Here is a 15,143-nt window from a genome sequence, read left to right on the forward strand (position 1 = left end):
AGACAGCAGCCGGCGGTGGGAGGCGGTTACTTTAAATACGGGATGAGGCGAACAAAAGGAAAATAGAACAGGGCGGTGGCTTGTGGCTAAAATGGAACAATTCCCCTCCCAGACTCGGGGGAGGATCTGAAGGACAGTATCTGTGTTCCCTGCTCCTTCTTCTCAAGGAACCAACAAGCCCTGCTTCACATCTCCGTCAGTCCAGCTGGGGGCGGGTGAGACACTGGCCAGGGACCCCCACCACCCCAGGGGACACCACCTGCCTGCCCCAAAGGCTCTGTTCTCGGGAGAAGCAGAAGTAGGTTAAGTGGGACCCTGGAGCTTCTCCGCATCACTTCCGAGAGAGCATTAAATATTCACCAGAAGATTTCTCCACGGGCCCACCGCCAGCTTCAAGGGCAGCCCTCTCGCCCCCTTGGCAGCGTGCCCACCGTCTTGGTTGCCATGGGGCCCTGCTACCCAGCCCCTGCCCTTCATCTTCTCACACTGACAGCCTTGGTGCCCTTGCCCCGCTCCCACCCCCAATCCTGGGGAGGCCTGTGCTTCTAGTGTCTGTGCAGGTCCTGGTGGAGGGGAGCAGTGTTCGGTTCTCTGCTCTCCCAGGCAGAGGGCCGGGGCCCCGAGGGTTGGGGGGCCTATGACTTGGCCCCCCAACATGTGTGCAAAAAAGGCTGCCGACTTCCCCTATGCTGAGCCGGCAGAAGGGACTGAGGTGTCTGGGCGACGGGCCTGCAAACGCAGCTGGTGCCCCGATGAGCAGGACTGGTGAGGCTGGCAGGCCGGGGGTCTAGGTCCCAGCTGGAGCCACTTCCTAGCTGGACCCAGGCAAGATCTCTCATCCACCCAGCCTCATCTGTAAATGGGGACAGTGATGACCACGTTGGAGTTCTGTTGAGGATACAAAACATCACGTCATAAGGAAGCAAGCCCAAGTGCCTGCCAAGTGAGGGACGCTGAGCAGCTGGAGTCTCCTTGTCCTCAACCTCTTCCTCCTTCTGCCCTCTCAGGAACTCCACTCGCACATCCTCCACCACTCTCAACATCCATCTCTGTGGCTTCCTCGGGCACTGCTGTTCTGCACATGCTGGCCCCCCTCACCTGAGGCTGCCCTCTCCAAGTATCTCTCCCTTCCCCATCTCATCCCTCCCCTGGGAAAGCCACAGCCTAGTTCAATGCCACCTCCTCTGTGACACCTTCCCCAGCGCCCTGGGGGCAGTGACAGTGCCTCTTTCCCTGAACCCCACATTCCTCTGAACCCCACCCTCCCTCACCCTCTGGCAGATGACTTATAAGTGCGTCCTGCTTTTCCATTTCTGGGTCTGCCTTCCTCAGTGGACTGCCAGCTGCCTGCCGCAAAGGCTGGGGTGTTCCAGCATGCCTACCGCTCAATGGTCACGACCCTCTCCTTTTCAGTCCCCGTCAGCAACTGCTTGTTGAATCTCTGGCTGTGAGCAGGGAGGAGCCTGGGAGGATGGTTAGGGTGACCACGGCTGGCATGGGTTCCAGCGGGGAGAGAGAAGGAGAGCCACTGAGGTCAGCAGCGTCGTGCTGACTTTCCGCCCTGTCTTGCAGCAGCTGAGTGTCAGGCAGGTTCCCATCTCCAAGGTGGGGAGACGGCAGCACCCCCAAGCACAGTGTGTATGGCGGGGGGCATGCCGTCTGCTCCAGGGGCAGACCTGAGGCTCTTAGAAACCTCAGGAGCTGGTGCGTTTTATCCCCATTTTTATAGGCAAAGCCACTGAGGCTAGCGAGGTTAGGAAGAGCAGGGCTGGGCCTGAGTCAGGTCTGTGGACCTCAGAGCCCACACTCCCTGGCTGCCACCCTACCACTTGGGATTCACGCTGAGCCTGGCTTACTTTGCGGCACCTACGTGTGGCAGATTAGAGGCGAGAACAGCTGCCAAGGCAGCAGTTAATAAACTGTAGCTATTCCAGGCCTCAGCGCCCACCTCCTTGTATTCCCATCTGCACGCTTCGCCAACCGCCCCCTGCAGCACCTGGTGTGGCCCAGGGCTCAGGTCAGCGCAGGTCCAAGGTCAAGGAGTTGCCCTCCCCACCGAACCCCCATCCCACAAGTCCCAGAGGGTCAGATGACCAGTTAGGTCTAGATGACCACAGTTAGGTCTAGGTAACCAGCTTTGGGGCAGTGACCCTGACCTCCTCCTTTTTCTCAGGACCCCACGCCAGCAGCAACTCAGCGAACACTTGTGAAATTCACCAGCAGTCCGCCGCGCTCCCCTCCCTGCTCAGCTGCCTGAGTCTCTGAGTAGAACTGAGGAGGGATGGGATGCCGTACAGCAGAGTTGTCGACAGATCCCATGACAAATGGACTCGAAGCCTTAGGAGGCTGTGACCGGGCCAGGGCCCAGGGCTGCCAGGCCTGGATGTCCTGGTGAGCCACCTCAGGAAGGGAAGGTAGGCTGGGGAGCAGGACAGGCTGGCCCAGGTCTGCCCAGACCCAGCATTTCTAGGGGTAAGACTCAGATTGGGGGGAAGGGGGCTTCTCGGGTCTGCAGGGCGGCCCCTCACGCCACGCATCTCCTCCCAGCATCACTTGGCCCGGAGCACCTCCTCCCTAGGGGAAATCCCTCTCTCCTTTGAGAGCTGGCTTTCAGGGCCCACCCTGCCAGGGGCTCCCTGACACTCCCTAGGCTGGATGTGGAGGCCTTCCATCCACCCCCACCATGCCCTCTGCTCTCTTTTTTAAAGAATTAATTTATTTTTAGTTGCTTCAGCTCTTCCTTGCTGTGCTCGGGCATTCTCTAGTTGCAATGATTGGGGGCTGCTCTCCACTTGTGGAGGTGGCTTCTCTCCTTGCGGACCAGGCTCAGTAGCTGCAGTGCCCAGGCTCAGTTGCTCAAGGGGATGTGGGATCTTCCTAGGCCAGGGATTGAACCTGTGTCCCCTGCACTGGCACATGGATTCTTAACCGCTGGACTGGCAGGGAAGACCCTTCTTTTATTTCATCACTTTTCATGTCCAGTTGGAACAACTGGGTTCCTGTGCTCCTCCTCCATAGACCGCGAACTCACTGAGGGCAGGGTCTGTGGCTTCTCCGTCTCGGTGTCCCCATTCATGGGGGGAATGCTTGAAGAAACATCTCTGAACAGAACAACATGATGTGAGACTGAAAGCGTCTTTACGGTGGCTCAATCTGGCAACCAGGGTGCCCAAGCCAGTGTCCCCAGGGCCTGCACCGTGACGGAACAGGGAGGCGCAGGGCCTGGGCGCTGAGACACCAGCAGCCTCACCAGGTTCCTGGGACTCCCGCGCAGCCTGAGAATACTGAGCCTGGCTCCAGTTCCCCCCACAAGAGACTATAAGATCAAGGTCAGTTTTTGGTTACTTTAATTGTAAAAACCAAGACATTTATATATAAATAAGACCGCTGTGTAAAATAGGATTCACCCTTCTACTAAAACCCTTCTTCCCACACTCAAAAAGAATATAGAAAACCCAGCAGAGATAAGAAGTACAAATCGGCATGCGGTCCCTGATGAGAAGTAAGTGGCAGGCCAGGTTTCCCTGCTGAAACAGGCCTCGCGGCGAGGGCGCTCCTGGCCCAGGCGTCTCACCGGAGGTCAGTGACACTTCCAGAAACCGCGCAGGCGCGGTTCCCGCACCCTCAGCCCCTGGTTACCAACTGCACACGTGGAGGCAAGGTGGGGGGAGGGCTGGGGACGGGGCGGGGGGCAGGCTGCTTGGTCCTCATGCCAAAGCCAGGGGGTTGTGGAGCTGTCGGCCGGACAAGACGCGGTGGCATGTTCAGCCCGGGGCCAGGCGGGAAAAGGGGCTTCTGGGGGTGGGGTCACCGCTTCTCCAGAAGACGAGGAGAGGGCCCTTAGTGACCCCCTAAGAGGAGAGGCTCCCTCGAGGCCATCTGCACACAGGCCCCGTCAAGACGAGAATCGGGCGGACGCCTGCCCACAGTGCTGGGTGTGGGAAGGCGTGGGGGCTTAGCAGGTCCCTGTGAGAAAAAAATGCCACCCCCCGCCCCTCCTTTGACCCTGTCACACACACCCCACCCCCCCAGCCCTCCCCTGCTGCCCCCTCACACCCGGGGACTCAGCGTGAGATGGCTGCGGATGCACACGCGGGGCGCGGCTCAGGACACGGTACACAGGACAACGGAGAAAAGACCCCAGCTTTCCTCTGGGAAGTCAGGACCTGCCCGTGGCTGCTCCCCGCTCCCAGGGGGACAGCTTTTGGGGGAAAGGCCTGCGGGGGTGGGGTGGGGCGGGGAAGGGCGGGGGGACGGTGTGTCAGGAGCACTTCCAGACACACACAGCCAGGGTCCCCCCGAAGTACAGGTAGAGGAGGTTCTTCACCTCGTGTGTGATCTCAAAGCCGAAGCCTTCGCCGATCACCACATGCCAGGAGGAGCCGAACTTCTTGTCCATGGTCTCTTTGATCATCTTGGCAGCGCTCTGCAACGAGAGCAGGCTCGTCGGGGGTGGGCGGGTGGGGGGCAGCTTGGGGGTGAGAGTGGGCGTGAGTCAGTGCCCTCGCGGGGAAAGCAGAAGTCTCGGCAAGAGAGAGGCCTTGTAGACTCGCGACTGCTGTTGGGCTCTCGGAACCTTCAGACAGGGTTTCCGGCCCCTCCTACCAGGGGCGGCTACACAGCTACGGCGAATCGGACTTTCTACCTCAGCCGTCGGAAGACACCGGTGAGGCAGCAGGGTGGGGCATCGGGCCTGAGACGGGGCACCGGCTGGAGCTCGGAGGCTGCTCTCAGCCCTCAATGAGCCAGCACCCCTGAGCACATGCTGAGGATGGAGCGATCGTCGCGGATGGAGCAATCGCCGTGGATGGAGCCATCGCCATCGTCACAGCGAGGGCTCAGGGTTACCTTCAGGGAGCACAGCGGCCTTCCCTGGCGCATCTGGTGGGCTCTGGGAGAGAAGCCGGCCTTGCCTCTGTCAGCTGCGGCAGCGGCACCCGCCGTCCTTCCCGAGCTCGCTCTTTCAAGAGGTCTCAGGAGGGGCAGAGGCCCGGCCTTCGCGGGGTGAAGCCCCAGGCTCCGGCACTTGCTGTCCCGCCGCCATGCCAGGCGCCTCACCCATACCATTTCAGGACGTCTGTCCTTAGGACCACCCAGCAAGGAGGCAGCATCCTCGCCCCCTGGCACAGACCGGGAAACTGGGGCCCCGCGATGAGAACTGGCCTGTCCAAGGCTAAAGACATAGGAAGGGGCTGGAGACTGAGATCTGAGCTTGGGCCTGCCTGGCCTGAAGCTGGGTGCAGTGGCCAGGGTCTGCCTCCCCCACAGGCTGCCACCACTCTGGCTTCCTTCTTGTTCACCAGCAGACTGATGAATGACTTTGCCTGTGTCCATGCCTACCTGGTGTCGCCAGCACCTAAGGCAGTACCTGGCACAGGGATGGTGTTTAACATCTTTGCTGAATGGATGAATGGATACATGAATGAATGCCTGGGCGGGCCTCTGTTCTCCACTGGGATGGAGCCAAGGGGTAAGTATCCTATTTTGCAGCCCACCTGAGACGGTGCATGTGGACAGGGGCGTCAGACAAAGTGCCCTGGCTCTTCTCCCTCTAGCACTGGGTCAGTGCCCGAGACAGCGCCAGCCTCTGCTCTCACCGGCCTTCCCCACGCTCTGAAAGCTTCCCAGGAAGGGTTAGCCTGGCCCCAGCGGCACTCTGTGTAGCTGGCTGCGGGGACTGGGGCCGCAGGGGTCACCCAAGACACGAGGGGCTGCACTGATGGCAATACCTCGTTGTTGTTGGAGAATTTCTCACAGGCCGTGACACACAGCTCCATGGTCTCCACTCGCATCTCCTCTGGCATGTCCGAGTGCTGGAGACAGGGCGGGGGACAAACAGAGACAGCCTTAGCCTGTGACCCGTCTTCTGGGCTGGCCTCTCGTCCCAAGCTTAAGGCACGGGCAGAGCCCAGAGAGATGACCCATCTGCTGACGGAACCGAGCGAGGCCTAGTGGGCTCTTACATCCAGGGTCCCTGTGCAACCAGCGACACACTGGGGAAGGCGGCTGGCCAGGCAGGAGCACGCTGGCCACGGAGACGCTTTACCAGCAGCCTCAGGGCACAGCTGACTCGCTCAGGTCCTGAAGAGATGGTGCGGCCGCTCTGAGGGCCCCCTGCTTTTCTGCCCGGCCCTCTCTGGGTGCCCTCTTCCCCTGGGCTCCGTCTCCACCCTCGCGTCTTCTCCAGCTCCTGCTCTGCAGGGATCCCGCCCTGCTCTGTGGATGCAGACATCTTCTATGCAGGCAGGGCTCCCACATGTTCATCCTTACTTTGACTTCTTTTTGGGGCTCTGGATTCCTATGTCCAGCTGCCTACTTGCCAGCCTCAGAGGTCTGAAAGATAACGCTTGATGTTCCCCCACAAACCTAGTCCTCTGTCTTCCCCCTCTTGGTAACCGACACTGTTCTCTCTCCCACACTCAGGACAAAACCAGCCCTGGCAGTCCCCCGTGGCCTGCTTTCCCTCATACCCAGCATCCAGTGCGCTGCTGAATTCCATTGCTCTCCCTTCAGCTTCTGTCTAGAGCCCTACCGTGTCTTGCCATCTCTGCTCCGTGACCTGGACCTGGCCACCCTCTCTCTCCCTGGGTCTCTGCAGTAGCATCCTGGTTGGTCTCCCCGCTTCCACTCGGGTTCCCTAAAATCCACTCTCCATCCAACAGCTGGAGGGCTCTTTCAGAAACATTAAACAGATCACCAGACTCCTACTCCTCTGCTGAAGGCTCTTGACTGTTTCCCTTTGAAGTCAGGATGGGATCCCCATTTCTCACTGTGGCCCCCAGGCCTGGGAGGCTGGCCTGGCTGTCACACTGACACTCACGTCCTGTGCCCCCTCACTTGGCACTCATTCCAGCCACACTGGCCGCCTTCCTGCGCCTCCCAGATGCTGAGCTTGCTCAGGCTTTCCATGCCTGCTGCTTCCCCTGCCTAGAGAATGTTCTCCAGACTCTCATAAGGCGTGCTCCCTAACTTTATTTAGGTCTCTGATCAGAGAACTCGTTCCAGAAGCCAATATTTACTCTCCAGCTCCTTACTTCTGCTTTATTTTTCTTCAGGGCACTTGTGACCTGAAATTATGTTCTTTAAACCTTTTTTCCACATGGGCCAGGCTTCTGTCTTGTTCACTCCCATATCCACAGTGCCCAGAACAGCGCCCGGTATGTAGTAAGTGGCCTAAGTAATTGTTGAATGAATGAATGGATGAATGAATGAATGAATCACTGTGGGCGCCCCCTCGGTCTCTAGACTGGCCAGCAGAGCCCGTCATAATCTCCTCCCAATGCTATCCTGCGGGGATAAGCTCCCCCTCACCTCTCTCTCTAAGGCGCTTGGGCCCTGCTGGCCACTGCCTCCCTCCCCCGGGCCTTACCCTGACCAGAGGGAAGGTCTGCAGTCGTTTATAATCAGCCTCATCTTTCTTCCCTTCTGTTTCTCCCATGATATTTCCACTGTGACCAGGAGGAGAGAGGGATGCTTTCAGGAGGTGCTGGGACTGGTAATTAAGACACACCCAGGAGATTCAGGAAGCAGGCCCTGCCAGCTTGGTGGAAGCAGAAAATGTCTTTCCCCAAGGGGTGCTGTAGAAAACAGGAAAAACCAGGAGAAACGAGTTGGCTTAAAAACTATACATCACAAATTAGAAATGTCTCAGTAACAATCTGACACCTCCCCGTCTCAACTCCTCCACATCCCTTTCCAAATGGCCAGCAAGTCTGGAGACGGGAGGATGAGTCAACACGAGATGCTGGGACCCAGTTAAGAACACGCTGGTACGATGCTGCAAGCCCACACTGTCATTATCAAGACAAATACTGACTGCCGGCCAGGCTGAGGGTGGAGCCTTCAGCCTGCAATTAACGAACTTGGCTTCTTTGCTAGACTACTATGTAAATCGTCCTTGCTTCCCGGCAGATGTGGTCAGGAAGTGAAATGTCAGGTCGTGTTCAACAGTTCTGGGCTTATGGGCAAGCAAGTGCCTCCTTCTGCAGGTCCTGGCTCTAGAGGAGAAATGTGACCAGTGACGCTCTGCGCCCTCCTTGGCGTGCCAGGCAGCCCGCCTCTTCTCGTCCACTCCCTCCGGCCACCCTGTCCTATCCGGCTGGCCCAGGAGTTGGGAGGCTCAGGCCTTAGTTACTGGTCCTTCCGCTCACTAGTTATGTGGTTTGGGGCCTCAGATTTCTCATCAGTAACATGAAGGTGGTTACATCTACCTCGTGGGGCTGTTAAGAGAATCAAATGAGATGGCGTAGGCCAGGCACGTAGTAGGCACTCAGCAAACACCCAGCAAACTGTTTTTCCCTCCCTCTGGCTCCTCGGAGATTCACATAAGGATATGATGGAAAAGTTATAAAGCCTAATACACATGCGTAGATTTCTTTTTTCTTTCCAAATCTTAGGGAAAAACAGATGGGGCTTTTCCTTAAAAGATGGGCCTGGATCCTAAATGACTGGAAGCAGTGCTTGAAACTCAGTGTTTCTCTCTATCCTACAAGTCAGTTTATCCTATAACTCAAAGAACTTTTAATCTCAGAAGTACAACTAATATAAATGAAAACGAACCACCACATCATTAAGCCCCTTTTAACTATCCTTACTGGACAAATGGGTGTCCCTGATGGCTCAGTAGTAGAGAATCTCCCAGCAATGCAGAAGCCGCAGGTTTGATCCCTGACTTGAGATGATCCCCTGGAGGAGGAAATGGCAACCCACTCCAGTGTTCTTACCTGGAGAGTCCCACAGACAAGAGGAGCCTGGCGGGCTATAGTCCATGGGGTTGAAAAGAGTTGGATAGGACTGAGTTGGTATGCAAATACAGCCAAATAATGTTATCATATTCCAGCATCACTCACATTTCCAAATAAATTTAATTTTCATTGCACAGCCCCTGAACCCTGAAGATGCCCAGCGTAGTAACGGGTAGGTAATGACGGGTGACATCGGTTGGGTTTCCTGCGGGCCAGACACTGTTGCAAGTACTCAACGTGCACTTACTTGGCCCTGCGCCACCAATCACCCCGTGAGTTAGGTCCTGCACGTAAGGGAGGCATCACCACTCTGGAGGTCACTCAGCTACTGAGCGGCAGAGCTGCAGCTGACCTGGGATGGTCTCCGACACAGGTGATCCTAACACCGTCCTCACATTACAGGGCCTGCACACAGCAAGCACACGAGGTGGGTGCCCACACACCTCGCCCCGAGGCATGACCACTAGCACGGCTCCCACAATCCCAGCAGTGAGAGGAATGTTAAAGCGTCCCTTTCGGTGTCTCCCTGTCCAGCGCTAACTTGATCCTTGTTTGGTCAAGCCTTGAGCTTTCTGGGCACATTTTTTCTGGGCGGTGCTTTCAAGTTTATCCCTCTCTCTGGTGCTGCAGAAATCCTCAGTGCTACTCCATGTGGTTGGCTCCCTCGAGCGAAGCTGGAAGCCTGGCATCACCCTCTGCCCGGCAGAGGGGGGGGTCCTCCCCCCCATTGCCCGGGTATGCTCTGGTTTCCCAGCAGACAGACGGCTTCTTATCTCACCATCCTGGGCATTTGTACCACCCAGATATTAGCTGTGTCTGTTTGTCTCTACATATAAGCTGGCAAATGACCAAGTACGATCTCATTGTCCTTTCTGCTCAAGTTTCTTTATTTCACAAAAGGCAGTGAATCAACTTGTCCTTTCTCGTTCCGATTAAGGCCCCATCCCCCGTCCTCCTTGCGGTATTTGGTAAAGGCCACTTCGTTGCCTCCTCCCCCACATTATCAAGGGGTGACAGAAGGTGGGGGCTACACTGATGTAAAAGGATTACATCCTTTGTAAGCTTTGCTGTCTCCTGAGACTTTCAAGTGGGAACAACTTATGATGCTGAAGCAGCTGCTTTAGGCCCCTTCCACCCGAATATTTCAATCCGATTCAGTTCGGCCTCTGGGCTAACAAGAGCCAGCGTGGAGGGGAGCTCAGAGGCAACCGTGCACACGTCTGCCCTCGGGGACCTCAGGGTCCGTGACCACTGCTCGGACTCTGCTTCAGCATGTGGAATCCTGGATGAAACCACACTTCAGAGGTGTTATCAAAGCCCATTCTTCAGGAACAAAGTGGGAAAGCCACTGGGACAGTTTTTTTTGGGGGGGGGGTGGGGTGGGTGGGATATCACCTGATAGAGAAGATACAAGACTATGAGGTGGGGCATTGAGGCTAGAGTACCAGCTCTAAAACCGAAAGCAGTTCTGCCCTCTTCCCTGCTTTGCAGCCTGAGGCAAGTAATTTAACCTCCTGAGCCTTGGTGTCCTCCTCTGCGAAATGGGACGATCCCACCTTGTCCTTCTCAGGGAGCTGTCGTGAGCACCAAGTACATATGCACACGAGCGTTTGGAAACCGTAGGGCCCTCTGCACCCAGCACTGCGCTGCTCTAACCACCACCACGTTATCAGCTGAGACTTCGTCCACATCTTTCGGCCACATTTATTAAAGATCATGACTGCAAGTGGCTTTTCCTAACCTCTACACACACTTCTGGGGATCCAAAAGGGATGAGACTCAGAATGAAAAGGAACAGTTATAGACAAGGTGTCTCCAAATGTACAAAGGTAGAATTTTTTATGACACTGTACCATTATAGTACAGCTATAGTCATTCAGCTCCGATTTTAAAACCCTGCTGAATGTTACCCAAAATAGCACAACTCAAGTTTTAATAACCTTATCAATCTTCCATGCAAACGAGTGTGTGCCTGACAGGTCCAGGCCAGAAAGCAGTTGCGTCAGGTCTAAAAGAGAGCCCTTTAATAATTTAAGTGTGCTCCCGGCCAGGGCACGCGAATCTGCTGGGTAGCAGAGCTCGACTCTCCCCGGGGTCCGTCTGGGCGCACAGAGCCAGCGTCAGCCTTGCTCCCGCTCTGCCCTTTATTCTCCTTCTCACCCAAGGGCCCTTATGGAGCCTTACACAGCCTCGCCCATGTCTGACGTGAGGCTTCTCCTCGGCAATGAGCTGGGCTCCTCATCTCATCATCTTGTCAAAGCCTGTGTCCTTTGTTCTTTTGTGGACACTGACCTCAGTCACTGTTTATTCTTTTGCTTCTGAAATGTTTGGGAAGAATCCTTAAGTGGGTTAGGGGATGTAGGAAGGAGGAAGGAAAAATGAATGAATTCTGGGAAACAAAGGCCCCTCACCACCCCCTCCAGCCACTCAGCACCTGGAATAAGCTTGGTTCGCAGACCACAGCTTGCCGCCTTGACCTCTTTCCAGCATCGGAGAGATGGGAGGACATGTGTGGAGCATAGCTTTATGGTTGTGAGTACAGGCTCCACAAGAAGGTCTGGCTTCACACCTCGGACTGTCTCAGATAAGTGTTTAACCTCTCCAGGCCTCATTTTTCTCATCTGGAAACTGGGTCTAAAAACAGACTCTACTTCACAGTCAATGTCAGCTTTTGTTACTGGCGCGGGAGGAAGTGTCCTTTGAATCCCAGCCAACTAAACAGCGAAACGCTCAGGCAAACAAACCAACACTCATCGAGCTCCCGCTCTGTGCCGTTAGTACTGAGGCAGGAAGGAGTCACAAGTGAATTCTGCAAACACAGCTGGGCTGGAGGAGCTCTGGTGCAGTGAGTGATACATTGCTTTCACACCTGCTGTCTCATTTCATCCCAGAACAACCTGTGGGGGCAGCACCCACTCACAGTTCTCAGACAAGGCACCTCAGAGAGGTCTGGGGGCTGGCCTGGAGGGACACAGCCAGGATCTGAATCCTTATCTACTCTTCTCTACCTTCTGTGCTTTCTCTCCTGTCCCGAGCAAGTAGGAGGCAAGACAGTAACACAAACAGTGTCCATCCTTGGCAGCCAGCAGTCCAGACTCCTGCCCACACGGGCCTGCTGGTTCCGGCTGTAGTGAGGCCACACACACCCTCGGCACCTCGGACATCCTCCCGCCCTCCCCTGACAAGTCCGCCCTCTGCCTTCTGGCAAACAAAAGGTGAGGCTCGTAAGGTGAGGAGAAAGGAACGGAGGACTTGAAGGCTTTCACCTAAGATATCAGGGAGGTCCGGAAACAACACGGACCATCTAGGTTTCACCATCAGTTTGAAATGCATCATCTACTGTAAAAGAAAGTTTCAAGAGTAAGAAAGTGATGATTGCAGGATAAAGAACAGTCCTCGAGAAGACAATTACCTTTCATGTACACAAAGGGTTTTGGTTTGTTTCACATCCCCCTTATATTTTTTCATTTCACTGATGTCTGGTGAAAACTTCTGATGTGCCTTCAACCAGGGGGAGGGAGGGAAAGAAAGATGGAGAGATAGAGATCAAGACATTTTCTTTATGTATAAGATGATGTAATAAACCATACTGACTCATATGGTTCTCCCTCATGGACATGGCCAAGTTTGGATGCCATCTGCACACTTTAGTCAAGATACAAAGCATTACCTATCACAGCCATCACAAGGGGACAGCTGCTTACTACAGACAGTGGGTTACTAAGTCTCTTACCCGCCTCCTCCCCACCCCCCATTTCACACCTACTCCCCCTTCTCCCACTCAAGGGAACAGATTTGAACGTAAGTGACTAAGAATGATGTTATCACAAAAATAAACTGAAGTTAGCACTGAGTTACTTTTTAAAAAAATCATTCATAATCACTAATCACTGGTGACGTCTCATAGCCAGTCACGACTCAGCAGTGTGTCGTGAGTCCAGACAATCTCCCGGGGATGAAGGACTTGCTCTGCTCTTCTGTAGATGCCCCCAGAGCAGCGTCCAGTGTCTGGCACGTGGCAGAAGCCCAACAAATATCTAAACTCTAATTAAACTGTATTTCATTTGCCCCCTGGGAAGGGGGGCCCTATCAAATCCCTTCAATAACATCTATTGAGCACCGACCTTGAGCAAGGCAACAGGATGGGTGTTTTATGTAGAGGATCTCATTTACTCCCCCTAAGAACTCCATCAGACAAGCACTATTATCCTTACTTCCCTGACGATCATTCAGGCTGAGCAAAGCAAAGCGACTTCCCACCCAGCTGATAAATGGATGAGCCAGGATGCACTCGGCATATATGACTTTAGGACTAAGCTTTCTCAACTGCTCTGCTATAAGCAAGAGAGAGTCTCCGCTTTCAAGGAGCATACAATCTAATATGAGGGAACAACACACATACCCAAGGAACTAACTATGGTTCATGGCAGAGAACAGGAAGTGCCACCAGACAGACATGGAACTAGAAGGAAGAGGAGAATTCTGGAGGACAGGGGAGAGGACAGTGAGTGTGTGGTGGCAGGGGCAACATTTGAGTCAGACCTTAAACAGTGAGTGGGAATCCTGACTGGTGCGCAAGGCGAGGAAGACATTCCAGGCAGAGTGATGAGCAAACACAGTGATGTCGAAGCAGAAAGCTCAAAGGGTTTTATGGGAAAGTCCAACAGTCCAATTTGGCCAGAGGACAGAACCTGGCAAATGAGAAGAGAGGAGGCATGCTGGGAAAGAGGCTGGGATAGGGTTGTGGATGTGGAGAAGAGCCCTGAGACCCAGGCTTAAGAAATATGCATATTTTTAGTGGAGAAGGAGAAGTCCTTTGGAGGTCTCCTGGGGGCTGGTGACATGGCTGTGTTTTGACAATTACTCTGGTGGACTGGGTTAACAGGAGGAGAGACTGGGGGTAGGAACACCAGTTAGGAAGCTATAGAGATGGCCTGGGTGACAGGCATTAAAAACTTGAACGAGGATGATGGCTTCAGGCATGGAGAGACTGTGAGATCCTTGCAAAGGCAGAGACAAAGATGTGACACTGCCTAAGTGGGATAAGCACGGCAGAGGGGCAGATGACGCCCCAGGAGGACGGTGATCTCGCTGAGAGAGACCGGAGAATTCAGGTAGAACAGATGGACAGACAGAGAATGCGGGACACTTTGATGTTTGAATTACTGAGTTTAATTTGTTGGTGAGATATGCAAATGGAGGTATCTCCTCAGGAGAAGGGGATCACAGAATCATGGATATTACCAGGGGGAGGAGGGGAGCCATCAAGTCCAATCACTACATCAATAAAGCAATCTCTATTTCAACCCCCACCCCCAAAGTCTCACTAAGGATGGAAGCCCAGGAGAAGTATCTGAGCTGGAGATGTGAATTGGAGGGTGAAACGGAGAAACAGGGTGATTCTCAGAGGGAGGGAAATGCGTGGAAATATGAGACAAAGGAAGGAAGTTCATATTATTCTCAGAATCCCCCGAGGAGATATGCTATAGTATCCTAATTCTGTATATACTCAGGCTGGACTCCAGGGAGATTAGAGAACTTGCTAGGGTCCTGTAGCTGGGAATCCAAATTAGGTTTGCCAAGTCCTTTTCTCCAGGAGACGGTGAAGGAAGGGAAGCCTGGTGTGCTGCAGTCCATGGGGTCGCAAAGAGTCGGAGGACACGACTGAGCGACTGAACAACAACAAAGTCCTTTTCACTATACTCCAAACTTCCCATGAAGATCACGTCCTCGGGGAAGTCTACAGTTGGGTCAAAGAATCACATCCTGGAACGTCAGAGTCAAAGAGACTTTAGGGATCATTCAACCTAACTTCTCATTTACAAATAGGGAAACTGAGGCCCAAAGAGGGAAATGACCAGCCTCGACTCTCAGACAGTCGTCAAGTGTCCAACTCAAGCGGTCTGGGAGGAGGCGATGGCGACCACCCGCCCACCCATGGGAGGAGGGGGTTACTCTGCGAATGATGGGGGATCAAGGTGCAGGGGGAGTCGGGTTAGAGAGGACGGGGGAACGTGAAGCTGGAGGGGATCTCAGAAGGGCCTGCAGAGTAGCGACAGCGAAACTGTCTCGACAGAGCTCGCAGGTCCCCAAAGTGTGGTGGCGGCGCGGGGGGGTGGGGGCGTGGGGAGGATGGGGGTTGGGAGGATCTGGAACTGGGGACCAACAGGCAGGAGGTTGAGGTGGGGCCTCTGCGGTGGGCGAGGCCCCGCCCGCCCCGCAATGCCTCCCGGTCCCGCTTCGGGCCGGCCCTCCCCGCCCGGTTGCCCGCCGCACCCCGTGGCCTCACCTGCTCCCGAGGGGGCCGGAGCTAAGGCCTCAGCGAGCGCACCCCCGCCAGGGTTGTCAAGGAGCGAAACAAGAGTGTCTTAGCAACAGCGAGGAAGTCCTGCCCCCTCA

The 15,143-nt window shown here is 55.0% G+C and overlaps 1 protein-coding gene across 3 annotated transcripts; it reads right to left on the reverse strand.

Annotated features, from left to right (window-relative positions):
- Positions 1-2,957: 2,957 nt before the first annotated feature.
- On the reverse strand, positions 2,958-15,143 carry DNAL4 (dynein axonemal light chain 4). 3 transcript variants are annotated; one of them, XM_061418560.1, is made up of 5 exons: positions 15,034-15,143; positions 7,370-7,577; positions 5,730-5,813; positions 4,328-4,426; positions 2,958-3,101 (listed from the first exon to the last, which is right to left on the reverse strand). In XM_061418560.1, exons 2-5 carry the CDS (start codon positions 7,436-7,438, stop codon positions 2,973-2,975), a joined length of 381 nt encoding a protein of 126 aa, XP_061274544.1. In that variant the 5' UTR covers positions 7,439-7,577; positions 15,034-15,143; the 3' UTR covers positions 2,958-2,972. The 3 variants fall into 3 exon arrangements, with proteins under 3 accessions (XP_061274544.1, XP_061274543.1, XP_061274545.1); XM_061418559.1 differs by lacking the exon at positions 2,958-3,101 and adding an exon at positions 3,331-4,217; XM_061418561.1 differs by lacking the exon at positions 2,958-3,101 and having other exon boundaries at positions 3,331-4,426.

This window comes from Bos javanicus, chromosome 5, assembly GCF_032452875.1.
Source record: "Bos javanicus breed banteng chromosome 5, ARS-OSU_banteng_1.0, whole genome shotgun sequence".
Classification (NCBI taxonomy): domain Eukaryota; kingdom Metazoa; phylum Chordata; class Mammalia; order Artiodactyla; family Bovidae; genus Bos; species Bos javanicus.